Genomic DNA, 19,268 nt, shown 5'->3' with positions numbered 1-19,268 from the left:
TTTTTTAATATTGTTCATATAACTAGGTACTTAACTGAATTTCTTTATTAAGGTTTCCAGATTATTTTCTTAATTTTTACATTTTAATAATATTGTCTGTAAATAATGATTCCTCCTTTCTTAAAAAGATCTCTGGAAGATTCTTAAGGCTAGTAGGAGGGCTGAGTATAAAACAAGACCTCCTAGGTACCTGCCAGGAAAGGCATTTTAAAATACATGGAGTGATGTGTATGTTCTTGAGGTTCTAGACTCCTATCAGCCAACACATTTTGTGAAGTGGCTCTGTCATAGGATGGGGAGAAAAGGACAACTTCATCAGAACCTCCAGGTACCATTTCACATCCTCTGGGCGGCAGCTCTGAGGTTTCTGATCCACTCTACTTGGCAGCATCTTGCTTCGGTTCACGTTGCTCACCTATAGTTTCCTGCTCTGGAGCTTTCCTGCTGATGCCAAGGCATGGGATGGCCTGGAAGCCATGGAAACAGGGTCTGGAAGTGTGTGTGTGTGTGTGTGTGTGTGTGATGGTGGTAGGGTGTTAGTCCTATCCCTAGATAAACTTTTGCCTCTTGGTCCCCAGGAAAAGTGTATCCTGAGACGAAGTTATACAGCTTCTTGGAAGATAGTCTCCAGGAACTGAATAAGACGTTGCACTTGGCCTAGGCCAACGTGATAACAGTCACTCCTTCTCTGCTCCACTCCTCTGTCCCTGCCTCTCTCTCTGTCTTCGGGCTACTGCTGGGCTGATCTTGCCAAGCAGTCACGCTTTTACAGGCAGCTAATAAAATGAAACACCAGTGGAAAGATAACACCTAAGATCCACACGGATGGCCAAGCTGCATGTAAGGCTCATTGCCCCCATGGGCACACCTCTGTCATTGGGTATCGTGCACAGAAGGGCGCCATGAAGCATCTTTACCTGGTGGGCCTGGAGGTCCTGGGAACCCCATAGGACCTGGAGAACCAGGACAGCCGGGGGACCCCGGAAGCCCCGCTGCAGTCTTTCCTGGGGGCCCTTGCTCCCCTTTACTTCCTTTCACACCGGGTACTCCAGGGGCTCCTTGGAGGCCAGGCCTTGATGACCCTTGGAAAAAATAATCATTTATTGTACTTAAAAAGTTCCCCCTGATTAACATATGCATTTCAATTGCAAAAGGGAGATAGTCTTGTAAACGTTGTACAATCGAAAAGTATATAGAGCATATGAAACAAAGTGAATTTTCTTCTCTCCCTCACCTGTGACCTGGTTCAACCACCACAATACAGCAGAGCTCAGACCACTCCATTCCCACAAGGTAACTTATGTGCTTTATTACAAGGGAATGAAACAGAAGTTGGGATTCACTGTAATCTCTTGATTCAAACGGATTTCAGAAGAAATTACTCAATACATGGTAAATATTTTGTAATTTTGTTTTTAGAGACTAGAAGATGCCTATCTTTCAGTGTCTCAAATAAGAAAGAGAAAACTGTAATTGAACTTTTGTTGTTGTTTAGTTGCTAAGTCATGTCCAACTCTTTTGCAACCCCATGGACTATAGCCCACAGACTATAGCTCTCTGTCCATGGGATTTCCCAGGCAAGAATAATGGAGTGGGTTACCATTTCCTTCTCCAGGGGATCTTCCTGATCCAGGGATAGAACCCACGTCTACTGCATTGGCAGGAGGATTCTTTACTACTGAGCCACCAGGGAAGCCCGTTTGAAGTTTATTTCTGCCAATTGTCTTGTGCGCTGCTTGCTAAGTAGCTTCAGTTGTGTCTGACTCTTTGCCATCCTATGGACCGTAGCCCACCAGCCTCGTTTATCTATGGAATTCTCCAGGTAAGAATAGTAGAGTGGGTTGCCAGTTCCTGTTCCAGGGGATCTTCCTGACCCAGGGATCAAACCCACGTCTGCTGTGTCTCCTGCATTCCAGGCAGATTCTTTACCACTGAGCCACCTGGGAAGACTACTGGAAGGAGCTCTTTCTTAATATTTGGTCGGACCTCTAAAATCTCCATTTGCATCATTTCACCTTCAAGAAATACCTGCTGTTAAGAGTTTGTTATATATTTTTCCATGTATATGCAAGTACACATAATATGTATACATTTTTTCTTTTCTTTTACAATAAAATCATAATGTACATATAGTCCTTCACTCTCTTTATCTTAATTCATTTTCAAAATTATTTTTAAAATATACAGCATAGTATAGAAAAAAAAAGAAATATAATCAATGCAAGGCTTTATCAAATCTTTGCTATTTTGTTCTTGTTTTGTTTCCTTTTGACAAGATGGCCCATTACAGAATGACAGTTAAAACTGAGGCCACTGTAGTTAATCCTTAACTAACCATCCTTGACCCTATTCTTCTTCCTCTTTCAAGAGGCAACCACTCTAATGACTCATGAATATTTTTACACTTTACAGAATTGTGTATGTACCACAAACAATATATGTTAAAATATAAAAACTGTAATCTATGTCTCCTTAGGCAACTTGTGACACATTATGAAAACTATCACCTTAACCAACCTAATTGCCACAAAATTAATGTTTTTCTTTCTCTGTGCCTTTTTCTGAGTTTCAAGCCTCCTGCTCCCACACCAAAGTTACTGCCTGACAGTTAAAAATGCATGTGTGCTAAGTCTCTTCAGTTGTGTCTGACTCTGCAGTCGTGTGGACTATAGCCCGCCAGGCTCCTCTGTCCATGGAATTCTGCAGGGAAGAATACTGGAGTGGGTTGCCATGCCCTGCTCCAGGGGATCTTACCCACCCAGGAACTGAACCGGTGTCTCTCATGTCTCCTGTGTTGGCAGGCGGGTTCTTTACCACTAGTGCTACCTGGGCAGCTCAGCAGTAGTTAAAACTACTGCCGAGTGAAAGAGAGCATTTCTGTGTCACTTTGTGTCAGCTTTCCTCCCTTTTCCTCTGAAGGTCCCAAAGTTAATGATGAAGACGTTGGAAACACTTGTATATCAATTACTGAAACATCACTCTTATGCAAATAATGCAAACTCATTAGAAAGCAGCATGTTTTCCTTTTGATAGTATTTGTATTGGTATCTGAGAAACATGTACATACCAGGACTTCCAGGGGCTCCAGGGGGACCACTGGGACCTGAGGACACATAACAGTAATTGTTCACAAAGATAGAAATATCCCCTCCTTCCGTTATTGAAACCTTAGATGGCAATATAATGATAATTACCAATACATTTTTCATACTTTGCCTCTACTCTCACATAAGTAAGTGTGAGAAAAGTTCAGTCATTTAGACAAACTGCGAAGAAGAAACTAAGTTCATCTTAGATGTCTAACACACAAAAACAGGGAGGGGGCGAAGTAGGGCATTAAGGGACATGAACTACTATGTATAAAATAAATAAACAATAAGGACATATTGTATAGCACAGGGAAATACAGCCCTTAGTTTTTAATAACTTTACATGGAGTATAACCTACAAAAGTATTGAATCACTATGTTGTACACCTTAAACCAATATAATATTGCAGATCAACTATACTTTTTTTTTTTTTAAGTAAACTATAGTGCTTTATCATCTTCAGATAACTCACAGACATTTCCTAAGAGCTGTTCTGTGTTTAGTGCTTTGCTGGGATGATTCAGAGGCCAGAAGGTCAAATAGCTGAACTTGTCAACAACCTCAAGTTTGGCCTGGATCCATCTCAGACCACTTATAGCTACAACACCGAGTAGGGTTCTAACTCTTTGACATATATTAGTAACTTGTAGTGAGCGTATCAGATTTTTTAAAACCTTTGTCTAATAATTATCTGTCCATTTGTTTAAAACAATGAGAATTTTATACATTTAAATAAAATTCTCCTTTGAAATCTTATTTATATCAATCATTTTCCTGGATCAGTGGTTCTCAAGCCTGCTACACATTAGAATTAATCTAAGGAGCTTCTATGACCTGCCAGTATCCAGGGCCCTCCTCCAGGCAATTACATCAGAATCATGGGGAAGAAATGGGGACATGGTTCTTATTCAGCAGTTCTTGGGGATTTCAATGTGCAGTGAGATACAAGAGCTTATTAGCCAAGATCATCTCAACCCATCAAAAGGGACAGAATATAAGTCAATGTGACTTTAATTCATGGTCCTGGAAATCAGGAACCAAGGGCTTCAGTTCCTTCTTGTCCCTATTTGTGTAGATTTGCTCAAATGAGAGCTGTTCGGGGCTGCATTTTCTCTTCTGTAATCCCTCTGGGACTGCTGGTTTTGGACACTCCCTCTCCCTGCCCTCTGGCTATGTTAATGTCTTCCTATCAGATATGAATGTTATGTTTAAAGATATTTAATTATGCATAAAGATAAGCAGTTACTGTCTGCTGTATACCACCTAAGGAATTTTTTTAGGAAAATATGAAAATTAGGAAACATCAAAAAATACCATCACCTATGAACATTAGGAGACTGCTCCTTTCCTCTTGCAAATTCTAGGTCTAGAAACACATGTTTCTAGGTCTAGAAACACATTTTGCCATGAATGAAAGACACACGATGATCAGCAAATGCTTCAGGAAGAAAATTATTCTCACCCTGCGGGCCACGAGCTCCCTTGGGCCCTGGTAGGCCTGGAATTCCTTCATCTCCCTTTTCCTGGTATGCGTCATAATATTCTGTCTTAAAGGAAAATGAAATTGAAAAAAAAAAAGATAGCTATTTATGGTAACTCGCCAAATACAATTACTTCAATTTCATATTTTTTGACTAAAATGATACTTTCCTTGTTTTCCTGAATTCACAGGCTTATGTGTTAGAAAAACATGGCAGTTTTATGGGATGGATAAATTTAAAAGTTAACCTGGTATCATGACAGTGGATATTTCATGGGCTTTCATTTAGAAATACATTTTATGATGTAGCCCAAATCATATACACACTCTTAAATATATATATACATATCTATATATGTGTGAGTATGTATATAGAAATTAAAGTTTTACAAAAGAGTAACTTCTTACAACATATGATCAACTCTGATATTTTTTATTCTATTTCATTTTTAAATGAAAATATTTAATGCTTGTCCTGTGGACTAAATTTATTTCAAAGTACGTTGGGATGTATACATCAAAAAAATACTTCATTGTTTCTCTAAATTTCAGGACAGCATTGATCTTCAGACAAATGTTTCCTTAGTCCAAGGGCTGAGGATTATTAGTATTTCTGAAGTGATCAATGGACCTTCTGCTCATTTCCTTAACCATCTTCTTCCAAAGCAAAACTTTCTCTGAAGTCAGTAGTAGCTGCAAAACTATGTGGAATTGAGCATTAAAAAAAAAGATGGAAATATAAAAGTTTAAAAAAACTTTTTTCATATGTTTCATGGGGCCAATTAGTTTACTGACTTGTTTAAAGAACTATAACAAGAACTTTGTAGTTAAAACTGTATGCATAAAGTAAAAAAAAAGAATTCATAATAATAATAGTAGTAACAGTGCAATAAACTCCTCCATCATAAAATCCATCAAGATATGTATGTATCTGCCAAGTATTGGCAAAGTACTTTCACAAAATAGCCTTTCATCTTCCCAGCAACCCCTTAAAAGGATCTTGGGATTGTCATCTGAATCATTTGCTTGCAAGGTAAAGAAGCTGATTTCTGGGACCCTCCTTCAGTTACTGAGTTAACTTACTTGGCCTGGGGGGTCTGGGAACTGCATTTGTAGGAGGACACAAACACACTCCCCCAGTGACTCCTCTGCCACCAGGGAGCTTTTTGTCACACCTGCAGGTCTTAAATTGGAGTTCTGCTCTGCACTCTGAACGTGAGAACCACCGTCATTTGAGGCAGCAAAGGAAGGTACCGGAACTCAGAGCCTGGGTCCCATTCACACTCATCTCCTCAAGCTACAGAGTCACTATATACAGCGTGGCCACCCTGTTGCCAGGAGCTGACGGACATCAAATCCATGTCCACTCGAGAAGGAGGATCACCTGCCTCTAAGGAGCTTAAGAGTGAAAGTGTTAGTTGCTGAGTCATGTCTGACTCTGCAACATATGGAAGATAGCCCACCAGGCTCCTCTGTCCACGGAATTCTCCAGGCAAGAACACTGGAATGGGTTGTCGTTCCCTTCTTTAGGGGATCTTCCTGATCTGGGGATCAAATCCAGGTCTCCTGCATTGCAGGTGGATTCTTTACCATCTGAGCCACCAAGGAAGCTTGGGCTGCGGTCACTGGGTTTTGCAGGCCCTGAATTCAACCCAAAGTTGAGCTGCTGCTGCCTCATAGTTCAGGGCTGTCATAACAGGGCCCAGAAGGTGAAGTCCTTCTCCCACACCCCCAGGACCTGACCTGTCCTTCACTGCTGCCTTCCTATGCTACTCAAAGGTGCAGGATGATCTTAGGCCGGGCCTGTTTAGACAAAGGCTTTTTCTTCTCTGCAGCCCAGGATGGGCATTGCCAGTACATTCCAGGGACCAAGTAGGACCAGATAAAAATATTTGTCCATTACTGAATGGACAAATAATGACAATGGCTATTTTTTTGGCCCTAAATTGATAAAAAGGTAAATACTATAATCTCTATCATAGCAGTTAATAAGGGACACTGATTCAAAATTTCCTTGATATTTGGAAAGACTTGATCAAGCATAACGTTAATATTGTCCTTCATTACACTTACTGGACCACGAAATCCTGGAGGGCCAGAGTTTCCTTTCCACCCCTGTATAGAAAGACAGTTACAAATTATGAGCACACTAATCAAAAGTATTTACATGTTAGGTATACTTAGAAATCAAAAAGCATAGTTAAACAAATCTATGCTAAAACTGATATCATTTCTATGAAATGTACAAGTCAAATTAGCACGAAAGGGATATTGATTTTTGATTATTTTCCTGGAGGGCCATATCTCAGGCAGAAATCTTATCTATAAGGTCTGGAAGAAGTGGCTCTTGTTCTCTAGGTTTCCTCCACATCACTCCCTTCAAAGGATGCTTGCATCCTTGCATGCTCTCCCTGTTCGCACCTGGACTAGAGGCACAGGGAAGCCAGGCCATGGGTTGTAGGCAATTGTAGAAATAAGTTGATGTGAAACACAGTCCACAGTTCACCAAGATGACCATTCAGTTCATCGTGACCCAGGTTGAGACTCACAGGGTTCAGACCATGCTTGACCTCCGATGAGCCGATACTTCCTCCAATTACAGGTCCCTTCCAACTCCTTTCTCATGGGAAGCTAAAATCCCACTGGTCCTAAGCCAGCTTCCACTACACAGAACAGGTTTAACATCTTTCCCTTCAAGTGTTTAAGTAAAGCCGCCACAGCTCTCCTTTCTTCCTAACAAATATGCTGAGGTATTTTATTGAACTCTGACTGCAGCTCCTTGCATTGAGTTTCAGGATGTGGGGAGGAAAATGGTGAGAAAACCCAACCAATAATAAAAGCTGAAAGCAGATGTCAGGAAGGGAATTACCTTAATGCCATCTTCACCCCTTAACCCAGGGAAACCCCTGTCTCCTTTGGCTCCCTAAGAGAAGAGCAAAGTGAAGAGATCAGAAGACACACTGATAATTAATTTCTTCTGTAGCAAGCAAAATGCTTTAAACTCCTTTTGGTGGGGTTGGGGGGGGGCGGGGAAGAGTGTTCAGATGACCTCTCTCCACAGAGAGGGCGTAACACTAAAGGTGCATGCGTACTCAGCCACTCAGTTGTTTCCATATCTGCAGCCCCACGGACTGTAGCCCACCATGATTGACTCTCAAAAACCCTTCTTGGTCTAATACGACTGACTTTCATTACTTCAATGGACCAAGTCATGACTTCATGACTTTACCTCAGTGCCAGGGAAACCAGGGGCACCATCTTTTCCAGGCTTTCCCTAAAACAAAAACAAAAGAAAAACATGTAACTTACGGATACTTTAATAAACATGAAAAACTTAAATGATACAATCTCTTGATCTTAGGCAAGAAAGCCTAACTGAGGTTTCCTTCAGTTATTAGAAGGAAAAGCTATTAATTGCAGAACTGACGATGACCTTCTTCTGCCAGGAAAGGCAGAAGCCAGTGAGATTGGGAAGTTAGGGAAGGTCATGGGATTCTCCAGGCAAGAGTTAGATATGACTGAAGCAACTTTGCACACATACAGTATTCCATTGTATATATGTACCACATCTTCTTTATCCATTCATCTGTCAATGGACACATGTTGTTTCCATGTCCTGGCTAAACTAAAGTTAGCCATCCAAGCTTAGAAAGAAAATCAGGGAAGCGCTGAGCAGAGAAGTAAGCAGGAAAATTCAGAGAGAGGCGTTCACAGTCAATGTATTTATTTGCAATGTTGGCAACTCCTTGAACTGCAGACGTGTCTATATCTAAATATACATATAAAAGGAATTTTACAGTGTTTAAAGAGACAGAGCTGTTTAACTATTATGGGATTAACTATTATGGTACTTACCTTCCATCATAAAATTAAAAACAACATTAGTTGAATATTTTTCTTAGAAAAAATATACTTTTCCCAGTGTATGATTTTTAGCTTTTAAACAATGAGAGTGCTGCATGCTGGGTACTATGGGCTAAGTCATTTCAGTCCTGTGCGACTCCTTGTGACTCCATGGACTGCAGCCCACCAGGCTCCTCTGTCCATGGGGATTCTCCAGGCAAGAATGATGGAGTGGGTTGCCATGCCCTCCTCCAGGGGATCTTCCTGGCCCAGGGATGGAACTCTTGTCTCATGTCTCCTGTGTTGGCAGGCAGGTTCTTTGCCACTAGCGCCACCTGGGAAGCCCTAAGCATCTTATACTTGCCACCTATAAAGTCCTGAGTACTGACTAATTTGGGGCTTCCCTGGTGGCCCAGATGAATCCACCTGCAATGTAGAAGACCTGGGTTCCATTAATTTAGGCTGCACACGACACTGATTTCCAAACTCACCTGTGGGCCTGGTTCTCCAGGAGCACCTTTTTCTGATCCATAAGATTCTCCAGGCGGCCCCTGAATCAATGAGAGTTAGGTCAAGTTTTGTAAATTACTGATCTTTGACTTACATCGATTTTTATTAACTTTTCCCTTCCATTAAAATTTTTGAAATGATGGGTTATCTAAGTGAGACATTTTATTTATGAATATCAAATTAAAAACAGATGCTATAGAATCAGATGCTGAAGATAAATCACAAGATGGGTGACAGAGGGTGCATATAAAACAGTGCAGGGATTTCAGCTAGAAGCGGCCATAAGATAATTCTAGTATTTATGATCCCTGCAGTAAAATGCTATCACGCTTTAGCTAATATTAAGCCTTAAAGGTAGGTCATACATCAAAATATGCTCCAAGTTTCTACTTTTAGTTTCAAGGGAACAATATGATTCTAAGTGACCTACAGAGGGTCCAGGGGGTCCGGACTGTCCCATGGCTCCCAGGTCTCCCTTCTCTCCCTTGAGGTCCTGTCACAAAAACAAGTTGAGGTCATGAGAAAGAGAGCAAACAAGATATTATCGACTACATTTGGAAAAGTCCTCTAGCTGTCCAATGAACTGGATTTTCAACTTACATATATACGTCCTATTAACATATCACCATTTCTCACATTTTGAATTTTATACCTGTTAACCCCCTGAAACGATACTCAAACATTCTGTGTGCTGGATTTTATTTTTTGAATTGAGGTATAGTAGATTTGGCTGAATAAATAGTAGATTTACAAATATTATATTAGTTTCAGGTGTACAATGTAGTGATTTAAGATTTTTGTATATTATACCCCATTTATATTATAAACCACTGGTTGTATTCCCTGTGCTGTACAATATATCCTTTGTACAGTCTCTTTTTTAAAAAAGAAAGTAATTTAGATCAAACTATATTAAACTAATTTAACTCCTGAATCAGTTTTCTATAAGCATAATCAGATCATTTCCAATATATTTTACTCTCATTTTTAATATATTGAAATTATTTTCACTGAGATCAATTATTTTCTGAGTAAATGCTATAATGAGGATTTGAGTCAATAATCAGGTTTGTTTTGGCCTTATCACATTTTATTAATATTTTGTAAAAATATAATTTTCAAAAACATCATTTTTTTAAAAAAGAAATTTTTATCCCTTGGGTCAAATCTCCCAGCTCTTAATGTTCTCAAGATAAGATTTTTTTAAATCAATTTTTCAGCCAATAAAGCTTTAGATTTTATTAAATATACTTTTGTTGATTAATTCTGAAAAGTTCAGTTATTTTCCTCAGGCAATATTTTTTCCAGTATTCAATGAGAGTTATTATTTTGGTCATATAGAACTTTGCCGTGTTTTAACTTATCAGTTTTGTTTGATAACGTCTATCATTAAAAGTTAATTATATTGAAAAGTGATGGCTAAGGTATTTCTTTTAGGGTGATGAAAATGTTCTAAAATGCCCACGGTAAGTTGCACAACTCTGTGAATACATTAAAAGCCACTGAATTGCACATTAAATGGGTAAATTATATGTTATGTGACTTATACCTCAATAATGCTGTTAAAAATTAATTATAATGAAAATCCATGAATTTCTTCTTTAAAATGGTGAAAATCACAGCATGTAAATTATATTGCAATCAAGGTATTATCAAAACAATTAATCATAATTTTAAAAAAGAGAAATGATTTATGTTTACTTCTTAGTTTGTTTAGTTACTCAGTCTAGTTTGACTCTTTTTGACTCCATGGACTGTAGCCCTCTAGGCTCCTCTGTTCATGGTGTTTTCCAGGCAGGAATACTGGAGTGGGTTGCCATTTCCTTCTCCAATTTCTTAGTTAATCCACAGGAAAATTATTAGCTTCCCTCTCACTCCCTATTACCTGTCCCAGACATTTCAGGATCAACCTAGTGTCTAGGATTGGGGTATTATGCTGTGATGCAGTTCTGAGCATCTGATTCAATTTTGTTCCCCAGTCCTTCCAGCTACCCCAATGTGAGAGCAAAAAGCACCTGATAATTTCAGAATAAGAGTCATGGTGTCCTTGGAGAGGAATGGGGGCCACAGTGTCTTGGGGTTATAATGGCAGGGTAAAAACATCCCATTTGATTATGATGACACTCCACCCTTATTTTTAGGCCATTACCACCCTTCCCTGGTGGCTCAGTGGTAAAGAATCCACCTGCCAAGCAGGAAACACAGGTTCAATCCCTGGGTTGGGAAGATCCCCTGGAGAAGGAAATGGCAACCCACTCCAGTATTCTTGCCTGGAGAATCCCATGGAGGGAGGAGCCTGGCGGGCTACAGTCTATGGGGTCACGAGTCAGACATGATTGAGTGACTAGATAGCAAAACCACCATCCAGTTGGATCAGAGACATACACCCATTGTGTTACCACCTATTCAAAAATACACACTGAAAACCCAGCCTGTGTTAGGAACAGTGAGAGGGATGAGGATAAAGGGTAAGCAAAATTAGATTGAGGCTCCTCCTTCAACAGTCTTGAAAGTGGCTTGCCTTGGGTCTTCTCCACCTCATGTTTTCCAGTTCTTGAGTAAAAGACAGGAAAAGAATAAAATCCAGAGACCCAGGCTGGCTGGACTGGAGTTAGGTGTTGTTACTGTTTTTAGTCACTAAGTCATGTCCGACTCTTTGTAACCCTGTGGACTGTGGCCCGCCAGGCTCTTCTGTCCATGGGATTTCCCAGGCAAGAATACTGGAATGAGTTGCCATTTCCTTCTCCAGGGGATCTTCCCAACCCAGGGATTGGACCTTTGTCTGCTGAGTTGGCAGGTAGATTTTTTTACCACTGGGCCACCTGGAAAATGGACTTAGGTGACAGAGCTTATAAAAGAGGTAAGGGATCACAGAGCCTCATGGCAGAGAGGGGAAGGCAGGAGCCTAATAATAACACAGAAGAGTTACCGTTCTGTTATCAGGGCCGGTTAGAGTCACAATAACTGTTCCTGGTGGTCCAGGGGGTCCTGTCAATCCTTTCACACCCTGAAGACAAACACACTCAGGAATTACAAAAAAGCTTAAGAGATCTACATTTCCTCTTTAGTTCTTACCTAAAAAATAAAGCAAACAAAACTTGAGACACAGCAAATGCTTTGGTTTCAATGTGACTTAGTAAATAAAATGTGTATTCGTAAGTCTTTTGTTGTTGGTGGTCAGTTGCTCAGTTGTGTCTGACACTGTGATACCATAGACTGCAGCACTCCAGCCCTCCCTGTCCTTCAGCATCTCCTGGAGTTTGCTTAAACTCATATCCATTGAATTAGATAGTTAGATGCTATCCAACTATCTCATCCTCTGTCGTACCCTTCTCCTACCTTCAATCTTTCCCAGCATCTGGCTCTTCGCATCAGGCAGCCAAAGTCCTGGAGCTTCAGTTTCAGTAACAGTCCTTCCAATGAATATTCAGAGCTGATTTCCTTTAGGATGGACTGGTTTGATCTCTTTGCAGTCCAAGGGATTCTCAAGTCCTCTCTAACACCACAGTTCGAAAGCATCAGTTCTTTGGTGCTCAGCCTTTATGGTCCAACTTTCACACGTGTACATGACTACTGGAAAAACCATGGCTTTGCCTACGGAGCTTTGTTGGCAAGATAATGTCTCTGCTTTTTAATATGCTGTTTAGATTTCTCACAGCTTTTTCCGAGGAGCAAGTGTCTTTTAATTTCATGGATGCAGTCACCATCCACAGTGATTTTTGAGCTCAAGAAAAGAAAGTCTGTCACCCTTTCCATTGTTTCCCCATCTATTTGCATGGGACTAGATGCCTCAATCGGAGAAGGCAATGGCAACCCACTCCAGTACTCTTGCCTGGAAAATCCCATGGATGGAGGAGCCTGGTAGGATGCAGTCCATGGGGTCGCTGGGAGTCGGACATGACTGAGCGACTTTACTTTTCACTTTCCTGCATTGGAGAAGGAAATGGCAGTCCACTCCAGTGTTCTTGCCTGGAGAATCCAGGGACGGGGGAGCCTGGTGGGCTGCTGTCTCTGGGGTTGCACAGAGTCGGACATGACTGAAGCGACTTAGCAGCAGCAGCAGCAGCAGGATGCCACAATCTTCATTTTTTGAATGTTGAGTTTTAAAAGCCAGCTTTTTCACTCTTCTCTTTGACCTTCATCAAGAGGCTCTTTAGTTCCTCTTTGCTTTCTGCCATAAGGGTGGTGTCATCTGCATATCTGAAGTTATTGATATTCCATCCGGCAATCTTGATTTCAGCTTGTGCTTCATCCAGCCTGGAATTTCTCACAGTACACTCTCAGTTCAGTTCAGTTCAGTCACTCAGTCATGTCTGACTCTGTGACCCCATAGACTGCAGCACACCAGCCTTCCCTGTCCACCACCAACTCCCGGAGCTTGCTCAAACTCATGTCCATTGAGTCGGTGAGGCCATCCAACCATCTCATCATCTGTCATTCCCCTTTCCTTCCACCTTTAATCTTTCAGGGTCTTTTCCAGTGAGTCAGTTCTTCACATCAGGTGGCCAAAGTTGGAGTTTCAGCTTCAGCATTAGTCCTTCCAGTGAATATTCAGGACTGATTTCCTTTAGGATGGACTGGTTTGATCTCCTTGCAGTCCAAGGGACTCTCAGGAGTTTTCACCAATACATAGTTCAAAAGCATCAATTCTTTGGCATTCAGCTTTCTTCACAGTCCAACTCTCACATCCATACATGACTACTGGAAAAACCATAGCTTTGACTAGATGGACCTTTGTCAGCAAAATAATGTCCCTGCTTTTTAATATGCTATCTAGGTTGATCATCTTTTCTTCCAAGGAGCAAACGTCTTTTAATTTCATTTTGGAGCCCCCCAAAATAAAGTCTGTCACTGTTTCCATTGTTTCCTCATCTATTTGCCATGAAGTGATGGGACTGGATGCCGTGATCTTAGTTTTCTGAATGTTGAGTTTTAAGCCAACTTTTTCACTCTCCTCTTTCACTTTCATCAAGAGGCTCTTTAGTTCCTCTTTGCTTTCTGCCATAAGGGTGGTGTCATCTGTGTATCTGAAGTTATTGATATTTCTCCCGGTGATCTTGATTCCAGCTTGTGCTTCATCCAGCCCGGCGTTTCTCATGATGATACTCTATATATAAGTTAAATAAGCAAGGTGACAATATACAGCCTTGACGTACTCCTTTCCTGATTTGGAACCAGTCGTTCCATGTCTGGTTCTAACTGTTGCTTCTTGACCTACATACAGATTTCTCAGGAGGCAGGTAAAGTGATCTGGTATTCCCATCTCTTTAAGAATTTTCCACAGTTTGTTGTGATGGATCACTGTCAAAGGCTTTAGTGTAGTCAGTGAAGCAGAGGTAGATGTTTTTCTGGAATTCTATTGCTTATTCCATGATCTAGTTGATGTTGGCAATTTGATCTCTGGCTCGTCTGCCTTTTCTAAATCCAGCTTGTACATCTGAAAGTTCTCAGTTCACATACTGTTGATGCCTAGCTTAAAGGATTTTGAGCATTACTTTGCTAGCATGTGAAATGAGTGCAATTGTGCAGTAGTTTGAACATTCTTTGGCATTGCCCTTCTTTGGGATTGGAATGAAAACTGAGCTTCCAAATTTGCTGGCATACTTAGTGCAGCACTTTAAGAGTGTCATCTTTTAGGATTTGAAGTAGCTCAGCTGGAATTCCATCACCTCTCTAGTGATGCTTCCTAAGGCCCACTTGACTTCACATTCCAGGATGTCTGACTCTAGGTGAGTGATCACACCATTGTGGTTATCTGGGTTATTCAGACTTTTTTGTTCTGTTTTTACCTTATTGGAGTATAGCTGATTAAGAATGTTGTGATAATTTCAAGTGGACAGCAAAGGAACTCCGCCATATATATACATGTATCCATTTTTTTTCCCCAAACTCCCCTCCCATCCAGGCTGCCACATAACATTGAGCAGAATTCTTTGTGCTATACAGTAGGTCCTTGTTGATAATCCGTTTTAAATACAGCAGTGCATACATGTCCATCCCAAAGCCCCTAACCATCCCTTTCCCCCATCCTTCTCCCTGGCAACCATAAGCTCTTCTCTAAGCCTGTGAGTCTGTTTCTGTTTTGTATACAAGTTCATTTGTATCATTACTTTTTCAATTCTGCATATAAGGGTATCATCAGATATTTCTCCTTCTCTGTCTGACTTACTTCGCTCAGTATGACAATCTCTAGATCCATCCATGTTGCCGCAAATGGCATTATAAAACGTGTTGTTTACTAAGGAACCTAAAATATTTTGCCCACAAATAAACCACAGTATATATATTACCCGCTCTCCTTTCTGTCCTAGCACGTTATCACCCATGTGACCCTGTAAGAAAAGACAAAACCAAATTATCTTTTTAATGAATACAAATATACAGTCTAAGCCCATTAAAGTTCCAATGTTTGTAACTGAACACTTACATTTTAATCATAATGTTAGGACTGTAAAAGTTACTTTATTGCTTGGAGTAGAGTGGCAACATGTTTCTTTTAAAAGGAGAGATCTTAAAGTGCAGAAAGTTGAAGGGAGTTACTTAAAGACGCAAGTGATGGCATGAAAGGGTGTGGGGTGGAGGAGGAAGCCGGCTCAGAGGACCTTTTTTTTTGGCTTAGCCAGACACCAGCTAGTTTTGAATCTGCTGGCTGGATACATAACTTCTGGTGCCCTGTTTTCTAGTCTTAAAAATAAGAGGGATGTGTAGCTGAACTTCAGGATTCTGAAATTCAAAACTTAACAGAGAACTAAAAACAGAATTAAAGCTAACCTGACTTCACTAGTAAGTTAGAACATGAGCTAAGTCTAATGTGAATCATCTCTCTTCAGTAAATCTATCGTTTCAACCAATGTCTCTTTGTTTCTTTGCCTCTGAGTTTGCAGATTTTCATCCCATTAGGCCACAAGCAGCAGAGAAAAGCTCAGGATGACGAATCAAAAGATTTTAAACTTTAGTTCTGCCAATTACTGTTTGATGATTCACTTAACCTGAACCTGTTCATCTCACAGAGAACATATGTGTGTGTCTGCGTGTGTGTATATACACGCACATCAATGAAACAGTAAATGTGAAAGCACCTTGGAAAGTACCCTACACACAAAGGCTTACCTGATAGTAAGAGATACTGTGTTCACTACTAATTTCCTGGTGAGGCTCAGCCCTCTCTCAACATTTTTTTTAATTTTAACTAATGAAGGAGATCAGACTATCCAGCTCCAAAATACACCACTTTGGCAGAAGAACTCTTTTTGAGCTGAAGGCATTTGAGAAACAGGGAATGCAGAAAAAGTTCTCTCCTCTCTCCCTGGGCCTCAAGGCTGGGCACAGATTTCCCCGTGTGAATGTGTCACCCTCCCCTCTCCTGTGCACAGAAGAGAAGACAACTCATCATGGGAGACAACACCAGCTTAAACCTGCATAAACAAACTTCACTGAAATAACCCTTATCTTCCACTAGTTTCCCCCATATATTTACCTTCCCACAATTTGTTGCCCCTAGAAGCTCACAACCCACTTCCTATGTCTTGATACTTCACCACAAATGTATCACCCTTTGTTAAAACGGTATACAAGCCTCTGGGTCTGATTGCTTCTTTGGGGTTTTCATTTCATTTCTGTGAGGTCTCCATATGCATATGAAATCAACCTTTTTTCTCCTGTTAACCCAGTCACTGAACCTAAGAAGATAGAAGAAAAAGTTTTTTTTTTTTTCTCCCCAATCCTAACAGTTGGCTTTTGTAACAGAAAGACATGCAGGACCCTGTTTAATGAGCACATGAACAGTCATCTTTTATTTTCTAGTATGAAAATAACTAGAAAATAGTTATCGGTTGGTTTTGGGAAGCAGCCCAGTACAAAAATGTATAAGATAAAGTACTGAGAGATCAGCAGGACTATGAGAAATGGAAACTTATAGACTAGGAATCCTTGCTCTTTTCCCAACAAGGAGCTCCATATAATTGAATTAAGACTCTTTGTATCAGAGATCAAGTTACTGAAGTGCAGGGAAAGGAGAAGAAAGAGGTGGAGAACGGTTCACGTCCCTGCTGGGGATTCTTGTGAGTCCCAAAGAGAAGCCCCGGCAGAGACCTGCATGTGCAATCAGACTGAGTTGGCTTTTAGATTGGTTAGGATGTTCTGGCTGGTACAACATATAGATTGCAATCTACCTTAGGTCCTGGAGGTCCCATGGTTCCTGGAAAGCCCTAGAAAAATCCATCAGTTAAAATTACAGCAGGTAGTGCACCAAACCTACAACATGTTTAAAATCTTTAAGCTATGATTCTTTTATTAGTTACAATGTCTATTGCAATGGTGGCTTCATACTCACAAGGAATCCTGGAGGGCCAAGTGGACCTGCAGGTCCAGGAAAACCTGGAAGGCCTGGCAAACCCTTTAAATGAAGAGAAGAATTAGAGTAAGTTCAAATTTACTTCTTACTGAAGAACAATGTCCATTAGTTAAATGCCTTACATTATTTTAGTAAAATCAGAGCATAATGTTTCCCATTTACGCCTGCAGTTAATTTCAGTAAAGGCCATGTGCCATGTATAACTACCAGGACTATCTTGCTGGTACTACATAGGGGTACCACCATCCTGATGGTACTATTTCCAGAAAAATGACCAAAGCATTTGCTTTACTTTAGAAGACTTTTAAGATTTTCAGAAAATTTTCCTCTCCCCGCCTCTCTTTCTGTCTCTCACTAAGCATGCTCCTACCTCTGGATCCTTCCACCTGCATTCCCTCTGCCTAGAATCCTCTTTCCCCCGATGTCTATCTCTATGACTCACTTCTGCTCCCTTTTCTTGTCTTTAATTAAACATTATCCTTTCCATGAGCCTTCCTGCATATCCAATCTAAAGCCACAGCACTCCTTCTAACCTAGATACTTCCTATCCTCAACCCAACATTAATTTTTCTCCTCAGCATTTATTACTATCTAACACAACACACATGAATGTGAGAGCTGGACTATAAAGAAAGCTGAGCACTGAAGAATTGATGCTTTTGAACTGCGGTGTTGGAGAAGACTCTTGAGAGTCCCTTGGACTGCAAGGAGATCTAACCAGTCCATCCTAGAAGAGATCAGTCCTGGGTGTTCATTGGTGGGACTGATGTTGAAGCTGAAATTCCAATACTTTGGCCACCTGATGCGAAGAGCTGACTCATTTGCAAAGACCCTGATTCTGGGAAAGACTGAGGGTGGGAGGAGAAGGGGACAACAGAGGATGAGATATTTGGATGGCATCACCGACTCAATGGACATGGTTTGGGTGGACTCCAGGAGTTGGTGATGGACAGGGAGGCCTGGCGTGCTGCGGTTCATGGGGTCACAAGGAGTCAGACACGACTGAGCGATTGAACTGAACTGAACACAACACACAGGAAGTAATTTACATTTTGAAATATTTTCTCCTTCTAAAAGGCATGTTCCATGAGGGCAAGAATTTTGGTTAAACTGTTTTTGGGGATTTGTGCACTATGGTATCCCAGAGCCTAAATAGCTCCTGGTACCTAACTGGCAGGTGGATGGTAAGAGGGATTTCTTATAGAACTGAAGGTCCCACTCTTATACCTTTAGCAGTAGCATACTGTAGTACATTGCCAATGCTCAACACACATTTAAGGGATACATCGTGTCCCAGATTGCTACTGTCTCCTCTTTCTAGATCCCCTGCCCTCAGCATCTGACCCCTTATTGCTTCCTAAGGAAACAAACAAGCAAACAAGAAACAAACGAAGAGCTATCGACTTTTGCGTCTTTTCTCAAAAGCCTACGACTGGGCTTCCCTGGTGGTCCAGTGGTTAAGAATCCGTCTTGCAGTGCAGGAGACACGAGTTTCATCCCTGATCTGAGAAGATCCCACACGCCACAGGGCAAATAAGCTCTTGAGCTGCAACTACTCAGCCTGTGTGCCATAACTGCTGAGGCTCGCACGCCTTGAGCCTGTGCGGCACATCCAGAGAAGTCACTGCAATGAGAAGCCTGCACATCGCAGCTAGAGAAAGCTCGAGAGCAGCAACAAAGACCTAGCACAGCCGAAAATAAGTAAATAAGTAAAATTCTCTGATGACTTCTAATCGCATCACTGTTCAGTTTGGCAGCCCATCCATCACCAGCTGGCATGGCTCACTGGATGGACGTTCAACAACCTTAACTCAAACTCTTTGACTTGCTCAGGCAAATACCAACCTCTACTCAGGAATTTCTACATGTAATTCTGAATTAAGACATTTATGATTGATTAATCTGAAAGTGAAAGTGAAGTCGCTCAGTCGTGTCGGACTCTTTGCGACCCCTTGGACTGTAGCCTACCAGGCTTCTCAGTCCATAGGATTT

General features: G+C 41.0%; 1 protein-coding gene across 1 annotated transcript in view; it reads right to left on the bottom strand.

Annotated features, from left to right (window-relative positions):
- Positions 1 to 19,268, bottom strand: part of COL4A3 (collagen type IV alpha 3 chain) — a 160,006-nt gene that overhangs the window by 44,684 nt on the left and 96,054 nt on the right. Inside the window, exons 10-21 of the mRNA NM_001166529.2 lie at positions 17,256 to 17,318; positions 17,095 to 17,130; positions 15,214 to 15,255; positions 11,853 to 11,930; positions 9,354 to 9,416; positions 8,905 to 8,964; positions 7,800 to 7,844; positions 7,440 to 7,493; positions 6,644 to 6,685; positions 4,553 to 4,637; positions 3,068 to 3,103; positions 918 to 1,082 (exon numbers count right to left, since the gene is read on the bottom strand). Of these exons, the coding sequence (NP_001160001.2) occupies positions 918 to 1,082; positions 3,068 to 3,103; positions 4,553 to 4,637; positions 6,644 to 6,685; positions 7,440 to 7,493; positions 7,800 to 7,844; positions 8,905 to 8,964; positions 9,354 to 9,416; positions 11,853 to 11,930; positions 15,214 to 15,255; positions 17,095 to 17,130; positions 17,256 to 17,318 (769 nt within the window). The remainder of the gene's footprint in view (positions 1 to 917; positions 1,083 to 3,067; positions 3,104 to 4,552; positions 4,638 to 6,643; positions 6,686 to 7,439; positions 7,494 to 7,799; positions 7,845 to 8,904; positions 8,965 to 9,353; positions 9,417 to 11,852; positions 11,931 to 15,213; positions 15,256 to 17,094; positions 17,131 to 17,255; positions 17,319 to 19,268) is intronic.

This window comes from Bos taurus, chromosome 2, assembly GCF_002263795.3.
Source record: "Bos taurus isolate L1 Dominette 01449 registration number 42190680 breed Hereford chromosome 2, ARS-UCD2.0, whole genome shotgun sequence".
Taxonomy (NCBI): Eukaryota; Metazoa; Chordata; class Mammalia; order Artiodactyla; family Bovidae; genus Bos; species Bos taurus.
The sequence above is the reverse complement of the archived record's forward strand: the minus strand, read 5'-3'. Positions and strand labels throughout refer to the sequence as shown.